We start from the raw sequence: 16,156 nt of genomic DNA, 5'->3' as shown, positions 1-16,156 counted from the left end.
ACCAATATTTGCCCAAACCTGGAGCTACCTGTTCATCCCTAGGAGCATGTACTCATCGCCAAATAATTGAAACTCTTAATAAACAATTTATCAATGATTTAAAGAAAAGTTAATGATAAAATCACAATTCAGCTTTGAATTCGAAAACAGTTTATATAATATGCACTTGCAGGCTTACTGTTAGACATTACTCATTAGAAAACGATAATATTTGACATATCCATAGACCTGAAGAGGGCCTTTGATACGATCAACCATGACTTCTTGTGGCTTTCAACTGTTCTGGGTTAACAGATACTTGCTTCATCGTCAACAATCTGCCCCTATTTCGAATACGTTTTCTCCATATAAAGAAATTAAATGCGGTGTCCATCAATTATCGATTCTGGGCCTCTTTGTATTTCTTGTATATACAGTATTAAATAAACCGTAAACTCAACTAACGCCTTTGAATTCCGCATGTTTGTGAATGACAAAATCTATTAATATTTTGGAAAAACAATGTTATTGATCTAATTCAAATCCTCTATGAATTTCAGAAAGTCTGTGATTGGTGCAGTGCCAACAAACTCACGATCAATTCTGAAAAAAAAAAAAAATATATGGTTATGAGAACCCCAGAGCGAGCAGGGAGTTCAAAAAGCAGTATTTTCATGAACGTCGCCAGAGGGCGTTGTCTTGACAGTCAATTGGTAAAATACATTATAAATATCAGAAACCTATTGTCGGAATTATATCACAAATTCGTCACTATGTACCAAGTTATTGTATTGACGTTTGTGGTAATTTTGAAACCAGTTACTGCCACTACAAAAATAATCCTCGCAAATCAAACCTTTTTCACTACACTCCTGTTTTAAGTTCTTTTTCAACATTTCTAACGATGGTTTGTATTCTGACCGAACTGTTGTTAAAGTAGCTACTATAATTGCAATACTGAAAAATCTTTCAACAAAAGCCAAACATGCTGACACGTATTTTTTATGTAAATTATTTTAATTTTCATATGCATTTGAGTTTTACTATCACAATCTCTCATTACCAATATGTAATAACTATTTTAATGAATGGAGGGAAATGACCAGATTCAACAAGGCAAGTAATAATAATCGTTCTATGGTTTATCTCTAGAAATTGTAAACATGCCTTGACAAACATATCAAGTGATGTCGAAATTGACGTTCATTCTAAGTATTAACATAGTTGAACTCTGGTGACCTTGCCCTTTGTTATATAATATAATTCCCTTTATCATAGTTTGTTTCAATATAAATATGCATTGTCATAATTAATTTTGAATACAAATAAGTTTTGGGGTTGAACCAACAGTGGGGAATCAGTCTACCGAATGTCCTTAAAAGATGTAAATATCTTACAAAAACATTGGTGCCTTATTTGTTTAATTATTTTAAGGAACATAATTTCCAGCTTTATTCAAAGTAATTGAGATATTTTAGAATAAAACCAAATGTCTCATTGCAAAAAAAAAGTGCTGCATTTAGATGTGAATAGATTCATAAAACATGCAAGATAACAGAAAAATTTAGCTAGCTATAGTCCAAGTATTTTGTACAGGTGTCTGTCAAAAATGAATGATTCACTGAGACAAATATGAACTGCCTCATTGTGTGACTACTGTATTATATGAAAAGTAAAAAAAACACCCTTTATGAATAGCTATCATGTTGCAAGCTCTGCTTTGTATGCAAATCAACTTAAATAGTTGGTGTCCAGTGGAGGGAGAAGTCAACAGTACTGTTGCCTCCTGAGAATCTACATCTTCAAACACTGCAATCTTTGAAGTGCGTTTTTAAACCAGTATTATAAAAACTCTTTCATTCTGTTCTAATAGCTGAAACATATTCCTGTGAGTTTATTTGTCGAATGAACTGTTTGTCAAATACAGAATACATATATTTTAGAATAATTTTCTTTTTAAAATGTGGATGAAATGTTTTTTTGCTTTTAATGTATTTCTTATGTATTGTTTTTGATTTGATAACTTTGAACTAAACAGATTTTCTATTAGCTTCAGATCTTGATCAAAGTTAAACACCCAGTTCATAGGAGTGCTTATATTGATTTTCTGACATCTTGTTTTCTGTAAAGATTTTATTGGTAGGTTTGCAAATGTGTATCAGACTGTGCAATCTCTCCATGAGTTGGTTTTGAAACCCAGTATGGGATTCTGAGATACATTACCAAGGATATTATTACAAGATAAATCATTTGCTTCATTGAACACATACAACAATGCATATTTCCACTGAGATCAGTGACCTTTGATGCGTATCACCAGTGATCAGTCAAGTAGAAACAGTCAAAATATTTTATCAGATTTTCTCAATTTTTGCATGATATTTTCATACAGGACATCCGTTGTTCAAACTCAGGGAAGACTTTATACTGATGAATAAGGTGACCAAGTTTGATAAAGTTTGGAATAGAATTAGTAAAGTTATTATGCACACAATAACAATTATTAACGACGACGACGACGACGACGACAACGACAACAACAACAACGACAACGCCAGACAAAATTTTTCCCTTAATATACCTTTTCCTTCCATCTTTGATGGTACGGGCAAGGTAAAAATGATTGGATAATACACAACAATATCGTACAATACACCACATGTTAATCAGATTGAGCTACTTGTCGACTGTCGCCGTCTACCACATCGATCTGATTTCTCACACAGATACTTAGAACCACAGAATCATTACATTGAAATGCACACAATGAAACTGGAGTCACCATCGTATTTGCGTATAATCTCGGTCTCCCCGCCGAATCGTGTCTCAACATAAAGCGATTGTTACCCAGTTCCTGAAATAGCGTAAAAAAACGACAACCAATGAACAGGAAGACTACTTCTGTATCAAGTGCTTTATTTGAACAATACATTATTTGTATTTACAAAAAAAAAATGTTTCTATGTTAAGAGAAATCCTCGGGGAAACCATTAGATCCAAGCGACCCGCGTCTTTGAAATTCTAATCATATTGCAATTGCGTTTGCCTGCGAAAAACAAAAACAAAAAAACGTCGAGGTGAAAAGCGACCTATTTTCGCATAAAATCCAATGAATTCAGTCAAGCAATTATTTATGAGAGACCCCTCCCTTCCCATCCAGCCAATCCAGTGGTTTGATTGTTGAGAAATCAAGCCTTATTTTTGCTCCCGTCGAATTATAACAGATTTGGGGTACCACAACTTGAAATTCACAAGTGCAAGTGATTCAATGAGTTAAGCAAAACAAATTAGAAATAAAAACGTTTGTATATTTCTAGATTTGGTTGATATGATATGTTATCAGCCGCTACGATTGGCAGTTTTGTTTATATATGTGATGCAGCCACTTGTGTTACGCAGATTTGCATCTCTCCGAACACACGCCACAGGAAGAAATCCTCGTGTGAATGGCGCCCCCTGTCGACAGCTGAACGTACATGCTGTTCCAACGCTTCGCTCAACCAGTAAAGGGCTCATATCACTAATTAAATTTCCATAGACGACAATGTTAACATATGACGAGATTGTTATATATGAAAATGATGAACAAAGTTGAAAACATGGCTCAAAATGGGAAATCAACATGTCAGTAATCAACCACTTGAAAAAAAAAACTAACATGTTGGCCAGCTCAAACTTTTGCAAATCTCAGGTAAACAAGACACACCTACTGTATTTTGCTGCACCTAGAGAAATCACTGGAAAACACCAATATTAGAACATCCAAATACACACAGAATAAACTCACAGGTACACACGCTAATTAGTAAACAAAAGATCTGTTGGTCTCACCTTTGACCCACGTGATCACGCCCTCAAACAGGAAGCACCTGAGAAAAATAATATTTAAAACATTTCATTGGTTCTTGCAAGGCATTTAAATTGAGCTACGGGCAGCCATTGGTTGATTAGTGGCATGAGACCTAAAATAAATGCAAGCAATGAAGATTACTAACGTGTGTCGCTTGAATTGTGCTCTCTTGTAGGAAAACAATTATTGTTGATTAAAATTAAGATTCTATGGATAAGATTCTGAATTAGATTTGAACGACACGAAGAATGTTTTCCAAAATCCCACTATATACACCTCGACATATTAGAGTTACTAGTACGAATCAAACTTATTTATTACAACGTAAGCGGTACCAAATATCCGTAACTATGCCATATGTTTATCCTGATTGAAATAATTAATTTCAACAGGGACGATTTTTTACACAGTCAAATGCTAATCTAAAAAAATCAAAAGAAAACAAGCAAAAAGTGTTAAAAGCAATTGTAATCAATCTCATTCTAGCTATATTGTGTATAGTAAATCATGAAGTGAAATTCGGACAACCTCCCTTTCCTTTGCTCTTATATACCGAAGATGAGATTACGATCAGTACTACTGAGCTCCCTTATATATTTTCTCTAATCCGTATGTTTTTAATTGATTATTTTCTGAATTAATTTATCACACTGGTATATAAATTGCTTTATTACTTATTTACTCTATTCTTGATCCCATTCCAATTACGTAATAAGTATGTACTCTCCAATTATTGTCCGACTAGCATGTCTCTTTAATTTCATTTGTTGCAGACAGGAAACTTGTAATAAAAAGTTACGCAATTTCAAATTTAATTAGTCTATCCTACTTGTATCTGCGTATTTCTCTAAAGCCCATTTTTCACACCTATAATTTAGCATGGGTTTTATTTCTAGTGAAAAACATTGATTCAAATTGTTGTATCCATATAAAACTTTCCAATTAAAATTATATCTCGCAATATTCAGAATGTTAAACTATATATATAAACTATATAGGTATTTTCTCAAAAATAAACACATAAATAGTTTATAAATGCAGACACGTAGACATATTTGGTTCTACTCATTTAGATGTGCAACAAAACAATGCCCGTGGTGGTCTGTCTGGGTGCCTTGATTATTAACCATTTACACTGGTCCTCCCGGGGAGGAAAACCACAACCTAGAAAACGACGAAGTAACAGTAACGCCGTGTAGTACATCTTAACGAAAGATAATGATTAGTTTTTAATATGAGATTGTCTGGTGCAGGTAAAATGTAGCCGATATATCATTTCTAATCACATTAGTGAATGTATCCCTATAGAACGGCCATAAAGTGATTAAGCCCCATAACGCCTCGTTAGAAGGTCGTTACAATCATTTAATGTAACGACTTGCCATTGATTTATAGTCAAACACGGACACGAGTGGTGTGTACAGTATACGAGTGCGGTATGGAGAGTGTTTGAGTTTTGGTTAAGATTAAGATAAAAAATACACAAAATGCGACCTTTGACCTTGCAAGGCTCTCGTTATTTTTTATTATACATATACACACAGTCAGGCGGCTCATAATAAAAATCCGATACATCATAACAGTAGTAAGAGTTTATTGTTGGGTATGTACTATATAAACACACTGAGTGCAGATCGGTTTTGAGCTATTGTACAAATACATTTTAATATCTAATTGAAATATAATTAATATAAATTATTAATATATGGTAGAAAAACCAAAGATACACATCTTAAACGGTTGCCAAGACAATGTATAATACTGTTCTGATAAAATGATACATAAGCGCGTAAGTGCACACAAATGACGTATGAATGTGAAGTCACATCACCTTGACTATGGCACGTAATATCCAGGCAATGTTACAAGAATAAGTAAGAGACATGTAAGTAAGACGAAATCAATTTTATTCTCCGCTTCTATTTCCTCTACATAATGACAGAGAAGGTGTAATGCATATTAAAAAAAACAGGCCCCCTAGCTTAGACAAATTACAAATAAATGATGATGAGTTCGCACTTTGTGGCATAGCCTGTTGGAAATGTTTTTTTTAGGTAAACTTAAATTCTAATTATAAGTAATATTCTGTAGTATAATGCATTTATTACCTGTACTTGTACTCTGTGTTAGTGGACTGGGTCTGAACAACAAAATAAATATACACTTATAATTTATCATGAGGTTAGGTAAACAGGTGACATGACCCAGGCCTATGATATCATTTATTCATATCAGGGTAGGGAGAATAGGCCGGGAATGACCCTGCATACTATTTGCCGGGAACTAAGATCCAGGGATGGATGCAGGAGATTGTGTAGGTGGGCGCATCTTTATAAAAGACGGATTATGGAATGTACGGTGCGCCCCTCAGCCATTGAGGTCATAATAAACAATGGTGACATTACCCTGGCCTATATGATGTCAAGAATTTACTTCGGGTCATCTTTCAAAGTAGGAAATTAGACCAGAACGAATAGATGTCAAGACCCGGACCAAAAATGTCAGTAATTCTTACCGGGTTCACTATTATATAGGTAAAGGATAAGGTCGAAGGGGAATGGCGACAATACCTATGATATAACTCATTCATTTTGGGTCCCGGTTAGGGTAAGGGGTTGAGCGAGTGAACCAGATTATATCGATCATTCATATAGGGATCACCATTATATTGGCAACTGAGGAATAGGGTGACTCAGGCCCAGGCCTACGAAATAGCAGGTTATATCGGAGTTATACCTATACAGGTAGGAATATTATGTTAAATAAAATAGTCACACAATACATCATTTATTGATATATCGGTCACCATTATGTTGGCATGGAAACAGGGCCTTTGAAATAAGATAATAAGCCTAAGATGCAACTGAATCGAGTTACCATTTCATTTTATTTAAAAACAAAAACAAAGTCGTGATTAATTTAATCATTAGTGTGTTCAGCGAGCATTACGCAGCTTTGTTCTGTGATTATCGCGCTACATTGCTAATATTACACCTTTTTTAAATGACGAGTTGTAAAAACAAAGTACGTATCTTGCGATACGTTAGATGGCGTTATTCGTTACATGAAACGACCCGTCGACGTAATACCATCAATTACTTTTGGATCTCACGAGAATACACCCCACCAAAATAACACTAAAAACAGACTATCCCAAAACATACACAAACATTTATAATACATTGATTTCACTCAAATATATTAGACACCTGTATTCCCCTCTTCGCCTGAGTTACGAGTTTCACCTGCAATCTGATCAGCGAAGCCTACAGTAGTTTCCTACTAGCGTTGAACAACGATGGTATCGTCTTGGCGCGTATCGGATCGATGAGTTTTATTACATTTTACGACCCTTGCGTTGTAATAAACAATGATGAATAAAAGCATTACTTAATAAAACATGCTATAACTCGTTAATAGGGAGAGTAATCCCTTCCATTTCAACTGATATTGCGCTAGCGGCGTACGTTGTGCCAGTTTCAGGTGGTCGGTTGGTGCCACTGTCATAATCACCATACTGATTAATAGCCCGTGCACAATTAGAAAGAGATACAAACTGTGAAGTGATGCAATGCCATACGCATTGTTTTCATTCTGTGTGACGGTGCGCATCAGACAGTGGAGCCGATGGTCTCCGACGACGCGGTGCTGTGACGTCGCACTAGACGGAATATATCATAAGAGGCCTAAAGCTATTCACCAACAAACTAAGTATTCGAGACCAACTGTCTTTTGTCGATTGTATATAGCATTATCTTTGAAGCGTCATTAGGTGCGTTTTCACTAATGTTATCAATCCATGTACAATATTGAGTGGTACGCAATAAACATAGATAGGGTGAAATGTTATAATGTCCAAGTTACGCGCATGGAAACAGCAATTAGACGCCCGGAGAATGAATTTACATATCACCATACTTGTTTGGGCACGTGGGTGATGTTGGTACAGTATAGCATGGATAAAAAAATATGAAAGCAAATTGAATCTCGAAAAATGCATCTTTAATTGAGTGAATTCCATGTAACTGTGATATAAAAAAAACTACAATCACAAAGTCTTATTTGCGGCACGTCTTTTTAGGATTAACGGATAAAAATCTACCACTAGGCGCTGATTACGACTGTGCTTACAGTGACACAAAATTTAATCAAATGAAAAAAAAAATGAAACCCATTCTTGGCAAAACATCGACTAGATTCAAGTTGTTAGTGTTAAGTTAATTAAGCTGAAAATAGGTGACAGTTCAATGTCTGACATAGAATGTTACCGGACATTTGAATCATTTTTGTCAATATACTGTTAAAATGCTAATATTCTAATGCTAAAATTCAATATTCACTTCACAAACAAACGCCTGATGAAACACAAAATACAGTAATCATTTCTCAGAATTTAGCAACTTCAATTCAATTTATTGAAAACGCAATTACTACTCAAGGATGAATAGCAGCATCGTATTACAAAATATAGCCTAGGGGAATACTGACTTATTGTAATCGCCGTATTTCAACTGACTTACGTCGTTTAGTGTGCATGTCATTAATAAGAACACTCCACGTATGAGACATTGACGATGAGCGAAATTCTCTACAGTATGGGTCAGTAATAGAAACTGAGCCTGGTCTAGCATTACGACGACGTACCTTATGGAACGCGAACACTACATAACGATAGCGTTGGGTGCAATGTTGAACACTTTATCAAACAGATCCTAAATCTGTCAGCGAACTAAACAAAGTCACTTGAAACACGTGACAGTTGGTAGTCTGTTACTGTCGACTGCTGTCATCAGGGTTTCAACAATAGTTTGTATTTCATAATTAAATCATACACACTCACACCCGCAAACAACATGTTGCATGATGGGAATGCATGGTTGTTGTTGGTACGTACAGTGACGTATGTCGCGATGTTTTGTCAACAAACCATTTCAAGTGTTTTTTCAACATGTGCTCCGTAGATGACAGTGGCAACAGTCAAAACATCTGTCATTGACAGGTCTACAATACGCACTTGTTGAAAATCCCTGCACAAATAAAATGCGTCGTTACACATGCTCGACCATACGGTGAATTAATACGATTAAAGATGAAATACCGGATGCAATATGGACAACTTTTAACATTTCATTGATTTCTCGAAGTATGACTTATCGATGACTGAACGTTTACTTTCAATGGCACAACATTTATTTTGTTATGGGTAAATGTTTGTTGCTGTTGTTGTGTTTCTGCTGCCCTTGTTGCTCCCGGTATTTACAATTAGACTACAATTTAAGAAGATGGTGATAGCAAAGAAAAAATGAGTCACGGTGAGTTACAAATTTCTTTTATAGTAACATAACGTTAGAAGCAGATGAGCGCATACCGCTCTGTCTTCGTCATAGGTGCTAAGGTGATCTGAATTGAGGCTATAAAATGTTATTGTTCTCATTGCGAGTGCGAAACAGAAAATATAACGATGATCGATTCATGTTCATGATGACAAAAAGTGATGTATGGCGAATCCGTGTTTCATCATCCCTCTCTCTCTCTATATATATACAGATTACAGATTTAATTTCGTTCTATGATAATATTATTTTCCATACTATACAGTGCAGCAATGTCCTGTTTTGGATTCTGAAATATACTTCCGGTTCGGTTACCTCGGTTAAGTATCAAAGTCTGACTTTCACGGTGAATTGCGAATAAAGAGAAACTTACCTACTTGCCAAATCATACCACACGTGTTCCTTCTGGGTGATTTGGCGATCGTTCAACCGAATAAGCACAATACACTGGAATCTATTTTTTTATAATAACGAACACAGCTACATACCACGACTTACTTCAAACGAATATATAGCATAATTTATGAGCGTGTTTGGAAGGTCAAAGGTCATGTTTTCCAATTCGATTCACTTTTTGCCAAGACTATCTCTTCCAACAGACATGATGAAGACAAATTTACATACGCAAGCATGAATCAAATCGACCTGTAAATTTATGGGCACCTAGGGAGTCGCGTTCTAGAGTTCGCCTCAGGTCACTCGGCAACCAAATGTATGTTGGGGACTTCGGACTGAAAACGTATCACATGTATACATAGACCCATATGCTTCTGTATGCCCGGCAATTCTCGCGTTTCACAATACACTGCGCCACCTACCGGGCTGTAGAGAGAGGCATATGATACGCAAAGCATCATGGGAAATTGTCGACATCTTTATTCTGAAGTTTTACCGCGCGTATTTGATATCGTCAATTTGTTTTTCATATAATAATTCAGTTTATTGCCATGGTCTTCCTTTGCGAATCCTCGGAATGCTATTCACATACATCGAAGCTTCGAAACCTTGACAAATATCCTTGGATGAAGGGTATTAGGTGGGTAAAATGGCCGCAAGAAAAAAACGCAATTGCAAGGTGGAAACATTTGATTAGACGTGGCGGAAAAAGTAAAGATGAAAACATAGTGGATATTCTGAATATTTCTAGACGGTCGAGACTTTGTTCCCGACATTTTGATGAAGATGAGATCGATATGTGGGGAAATGCGTCCGGTGATCCCAAATACTTTGCATGGAACAACTGGGGGAAACCTGTAAATCAAAGGCCATTGAATAAACATCAAGCTGCTAGGCAACCACGGCCATCAATTTTACAGGTGTGTAAGAACGTCCCAAATGAATTGGTACCGACTGTTGGCAAAGAGTTGGATGTTGCAATAAAGCAGAAACCTGATATTGGACGTAAGTTGTATTTTTTTGTTGACTTTAAACGTACATGTCGTTCGATGCCCGTAAATCAAATTAGTTGATGTATAGTTAGTTTGGCTAATGTCGAGTATGTGTATATGATATGATACGTGGTCCCCAAACACTGAATCCCAGAGCGTTTTCGTTATATTCTAAAGGATTGTGTTTTTTATGATCAACTAATTTCACACAGAAATATGGTAGCTGCTTGTGATCAGGCAGTATTCGTATTTATAATTGTGCATCCAAACGTTTGTGACTGTACATTTGAAGTGAACAATTTACTGAATATCAAACTGTCTTCATTATTTTTATATAGGTTTGCAGCTTAACGTTTGTCCATTTGTTGAGACACCACAACCACTGGATCATGATTACCTCCATACTGCATCTCCTATTTTGGTTAACATAAGTACACAAACCACAATGACCATGGATGACATAAATGTTCTAGAAAGTACAGCTAAACCACCATCTTCAAAAAAACCAGGACAAGGTGTAGTCAACTGTGCAACTGAGACTGATGAGAGAGTAAATTTCTATACAGGATTGCACTCAAAGTCTATTCTTCAGGGTGAGACATTCACAATATCAAATTCATTCATATTAAAACATTTTGTAAATTTTATTTTTTTCAAAATTTTTATTGTTGTAATTGTGTATATGTGTTATTGCTTGTGTTGCTATACTACTGGTTTATTATTTTTGTACAGTTTTAATATATAGTTTCTGTGGTGACAATACATAGTTTAAGGTAATGTTTTCAGTACTGCATTGTTTATTTTGTTCATATGCTATATTTTTATTTTTTTTTTATTTTTTTTTGTAGGTGTTTATGACTCAATTAGTGGTGGTGTTGATCAACTAAAGTACTGGAGAGGTGCAGAGAGTACTGCTGATCATCATAACAGTGGGCGACAAAGACCAGGAAGGCAACATCAGTTGCCACATTATTACCAATTTCTTATGTGCTTAATTAGACTACGTCTAAATTTACCACTTCTCCTCCTAGCGGATTTGTTCGATGTAAGCTGCTCAACTGTATCAAGAATAACAATCACATGGATCTCCTACATGTACCAGACTTTAGTGCCAGCATTACTTGTCTGGCCATCACAAGCAAATATTCAAGGATGGATGCCACTGGACTTTAAAAAGTCGTTCCCCAATACCCGTGTTGTAATTGACTGTTCTGAATTTTTTATTGATCGGCCAAGAAACAAAGATGAACAATATAAAACTTACTCACAATATAAAAGTCACAATACATACAAAGTTTTGTTTGGGGTTTCACCTTTTGGTGCATTCACATTTGTAAGTGACCTGTGGTCAGGAAATGTTTCTGACAAGTATCTTACAGAACAAAGTGGACTGATAGAAAAGCTGGATGATGGAGATGCTGTGATGGCTGATAGAGGCTTCCATATAGAAGATTTACTTTTAAAAAAAAATGCTGCTCTCATTGCTCCTCCATTCACCAGAAAATGGCTTAATGGGAAGGGTAAAAGACTTAATGTTAATGAAATTAGACGAACAAGAAAAATAGCACGCCTTAGGATTCATGTCGAAAGAGCAATCCAACGTGTTAAATGTTGGAGGATCTTGAAACACCAAATTCTATCTTCTTTACAGGATTGTGCATCAATGATTGTTAAACTTGTTGCAGCATTCTGCAATCTCAAAGGACCCTTATTTTATTCTAAAAACGAACAAGCATTGAAAATGTCTAAAGTTGTACCCAAAAAGGCAGTTAAGCGTAAACACAGTTGCTGATGCTTGAATGCAAATGTATATCTTTACAACACGTTTGTATGCAAATGTACCATTACAGAAAAAAAAGTCTTCTTCACTTGTACTAAATATGTATTTCAGTAATGATTTTCTAGTCCAGTTTTTATTATTATCTGGATTTCTGATTAGTTTTTTGTTCTTTCATATTGTTTGACTGAATTCAGACTTATCAATTTTTTTTTCTGCCATGGTCCAATCTGATTAAAATTGCATGTTTTTCCTGTGTGGGAGTCATTGTATTGTCACACATATTGATCCTAGATTGTGATTGGTTAGCAATCACGTAATTCAGATGATGTGAATATGTTCACATGATTAATGACCATGAATGATGCACCGTTAACAAATTCGTTGTTACTGTTACCATACTTTTAAATGCCAATTTTTAGAATAAATTATCATACTAAATAGGTAAACAACACTAGTTTTTATAGTTGGTAAATGTGTACATAATTTTAGCAGCAGGCAAGCTAAATGTTGAAATAAGTTTTTTTTTTTTATATAATTTGAATGCCAAACTTACAACGTAGGATTTCATACCATTGGCTGTACGTGTTGCATCATTCTGGAGTATGTGACCAGCCAGTCAAGGTAGCAGATACATGAGTAGCACACCAAGAGATACATACTAAATACTATAAAATATTTTTTTTTAAAAGAAATGTACAGATTTCCATTGTGATTTTTTTGTAACAATTTATTCATGTCAGTAAACATACATTATTCATCTGTCATCTTACTTGCATTGAATAAAAACACCACAATAAATATTGAGTGTTAAGTGTGTGAAAATATAGGTAATCATACAAGTTGGAGTAGGTTTACAACATGTAACAACTAAAAGTTTGACTAACAATATAGGTTTTGTACTGTTTGCTCCTCCCACATGAAATCTTGATAATAATTTACAAACCTTTTGATAAAAAAGCAGTATCTGATACTATCTGTATAATTCATAATTATGGTGAAATGTACAGAAAATTTTGCAAAATGTGTAAAAATTTGCACTGAATTTTAAGCGGGAATAATATATGGCGGTCAAAGTGATTTTCATAGCAATGGCAGTACAGCAGTATTAAAAACAAGTTCTGCTTTACTCTGTAACAGTTCCCATCTGTCCACATCAAAGTATACAGGTATTTTTTGTATTCCTTTACGTGTGTACACAACTAAATCACAAGATGCTATACCTGTCACACCTAACTGGAATTGTATCTGGCTGTACCATGGGGAAGTCTGCTTTAAATGCAAAGTTTCATCAACTAGTTCTAAATGATATTTGGGATCTATGCAAGGTATTTTCTCAACAGCAATGTTTTTGTGCTTAAAAGAACATTTAATTTCAATTAGTTTTGGTTCATGGCATGAACAATTAACAGTGCCATCAGGTGATGCTCCCATAAATGGTTTATTTTTCATTACTATTAGTCCACACTCATTAACTTCAAATTTGTTGTGTTTCTTAACCTCACTAATTGAGTATAATTGCCTTGCAACCGGCTCATTTTCTTTACCAAAAGTTACAGCACTGTTTTCAATAGGTTTTGCAGTTCCCAAAATCTTACTGACTAATGTTTCACACTTGTGAACATCTCTCACTGATCTCACCAAGTCAGCAATGCTTGCTGTTATACGTCCCTTTCTGGCTTCATACCATGCAGGATCACATTGAAGAAGGTTTTTTAGAATTTCTACATGCTGCTCTGTTGTATTTTGGGTTAAGTAATCTAAAAACATCATGTTACTTCCTGAAGATCTGTAAGTTGTATAAATCTCTTGCATCGTCGGCACATTAGTCTCAGGCAATAGTTGTGGATCTTTCACTAACTTCAGAAATAATGCACCGGGATGAGATTCTTCACATACCTGGAAAAAATGTAGTCATATTTACTATCCATATTTGAGTGAATAAGGGAGAGGGGACTTGTTTTCTTTTCCCTTTTGTTTTATTGCCTAAAATAAAGTGGTGGGTAAAGAGTTGTCTAACAATATGACAGAAAAGGAAATTGTACTTATCTATATACAAACAAAGTTTCTTATGTTACGATGGGGCACTGGTAAATAGATATTTTTGGCCATCTGTTTTCAGAGTATACAGCGGAGCTATATCAGCCGACAGGCTGTTAGTTAATGAAATATGTTGCCACCATGTTGGGAAGAAAGTAAAATTTACAATATGTACATCCATTTTCCCCAAGTGCCCCTCCCCATTATTAAAATGGTTACCCCTTAAGAAAATCAGCACCTCACCCTTTTTAAATGCTCTTGAATCCTGAGAATGTCTGTATTGTTCACTGTTCTCAGTGGTCTGTAGTTCTTAGGTTGGGGACCAGGTTTCCTTGGTGTTGTTTTATCTCTGCGATAATCTAGGTCTTCCACCTTAACTGGTATGGATGTTTTGCGGGGCTTAGTCCACACACAAGTCTCATCGGTACTTACTGCAGTTCCCCTGTCAGTCTGCCTGTCTACGTATTCAGCTACTGCAAATAGTAGAGCAGCTGTGTGCTTGCAAGAACCATCATCACTAATAGAAAAATAAATATAAAATATTTTAATGGAGGAACCAATAAACAAATATTTTACCATATAACCATAATTTATTTTAGTTTGTATAGTTAAAAACTGGGAACTAGAGAAAATGGATGGCATGCACTATACTTGTTCTAAGATGTGGGAAGGAGTGATTAAAACTTTAAAGCATTCTTTAATTTTAAAATATACTGTTATTTACAACTTTATATTTACATGCTAATTTTTGTAAACAATGTAGATATTTTCAAATTAATTATGTTTGCGTCAGTACATTAATATCAACAAAACACTACATGTAGCTTCTTAAAGATATGAATGTTTGAACTACATAGTACATGTAAGATAATTATAACAATTACTGGTTTGGTAACACTTACGCTGCAACACAGCCACAACCGGCGGACATAACTTCAGCATCTGATGAAAGAAGTAGCCAAGTTGCGTACCGCTGAGCAGTTTGGCGTTGTTCCGGTTTCACCTCAGCTTTGACATAGACGTGATCTATGTGCCCAGACACCTTTCCTAAAAGAACGTCCTCTACATGGTTATCCTTAAACATAAGATACCCATCGTCGTGTTTATATTTTGTGAGTCGTTCCGGTGTCCACTCGCAGTTTTTTATTAAATACGCAAACACGTCACCAAGCGCAACTTTCGGGAGACAATGAAGTGTTCGTGTCCACACCACTTGTTTACCATTCAGGTTAACAGCAACAGTCCCGTCATCATTTAACACCCGCCGGCGTTTCCTCTCTGATTCATCATGATCACAGTCTTCAATAACATCGTATATACCGCTTGCTTTTTGTGCCAATTCAACCAACTCATTTTTCTTCTTCCCAGCACATGGTATACGACGATCAGTTAAATATTTTTTTAAATCGGGGACTCGCAGACGACTAAAGTCACAGAAGACCGCCATACAAATAAGCCTCTCAACGTTCTACGCTGGTGGCGCCATTATTGCGATGTCGACACCGGAAGTGAGAAATGCGTCTTTCCAGGTTATCCGCCGAGGGCGCACTTTATTGTGAAACGCGAGAATTGCTTGATGGAGCGAGGACTCAAAACCTTACCGGCATCGTAGTTTGTTTTCAGTTCGATTATGGAGTGTTGGCGTGCCAGTTCTGTTACCGAAACGCAAATGAACTTCGCGGATTGTTGTAGTTTTTTTTTTACAATTTCATCATTCAGTGTTCCCCGTGTGAGACTTCATTGGCATGAAGCTAGGAGGTCGCATCAAGTTAACCATTAATGTTAATAC

The 16,156-nt window shown here is 35.7% G+C and overlaps 2 protein-coding genes across 2 annotated transcripts; one reads left to right on the top strand and one right to left on the bottom strand.

Annotated features, from left to right (window-relative positions):
• The first annotated feature begins 10,025 nt into the window (after positions 1–10,025).
• LOC146739306 (uncharacterized) lies at positions 10,026–12,779 on the top strand. Its single transcript, XM_085502166.1, has 3 exons — positions 10,026–10,563; positions 10,889–11,143; positions 11,399–12,779. Exons 1-3 carry the CDS (start codon positions 10,110–10,112, stop codon positions 12,340–12,342), a joined length of 1,653 nt encoding a protein of 550 aa, XP_085358292.1. The 5' UTR covers positions 10,026–10,109; the 3' UTR covers positions 12,343–12,779.
• A 257-nt stretch (positions 12,780–13,036) lies between these two features.
• On the bottom strand, positions 13,037–15,869 carry LOC100369686 (uncharacterized). The gene is made up of 3 exons (XM_085502167.1): positions 15,270–15,869; positions 14,611–14,884; positions 13,037–14,226 (listed from the first exon to the last, which is right to left on the bottom strand). The coding sequence occupies exons 1-3, from the start codon at positions 15,812–15,814 to the stop codon at positions 13,411–13,413; spliced, it is 1,635 nt and encodes a 544-aa protein (XP_085358293.1). The 5' UTR covers positions 15,815–15,869; the 3' UTR covers positions 13,037–13,410.
• Positions 15,870–16,156: the final 287 nt, after the last annotated feature.

Source organism: Saccoglossus kowalevskii, chromosome 8 (assembly GCF_978046115.1).
Source record: "Saccoglossus kowalevskii chromosome 8, keSacKowa6.1, whole genome shotgun sequence".
Lineage (NCBI taxonomy): Eukaryota > Metazoa > Hemichordata > Enteropneusta > Harrimaniidae > Saccoglossus > Saccoglossus kowalevskii.
This window is presented reverse-complemented; position numbering and strand designations above follow the sequence as displayed.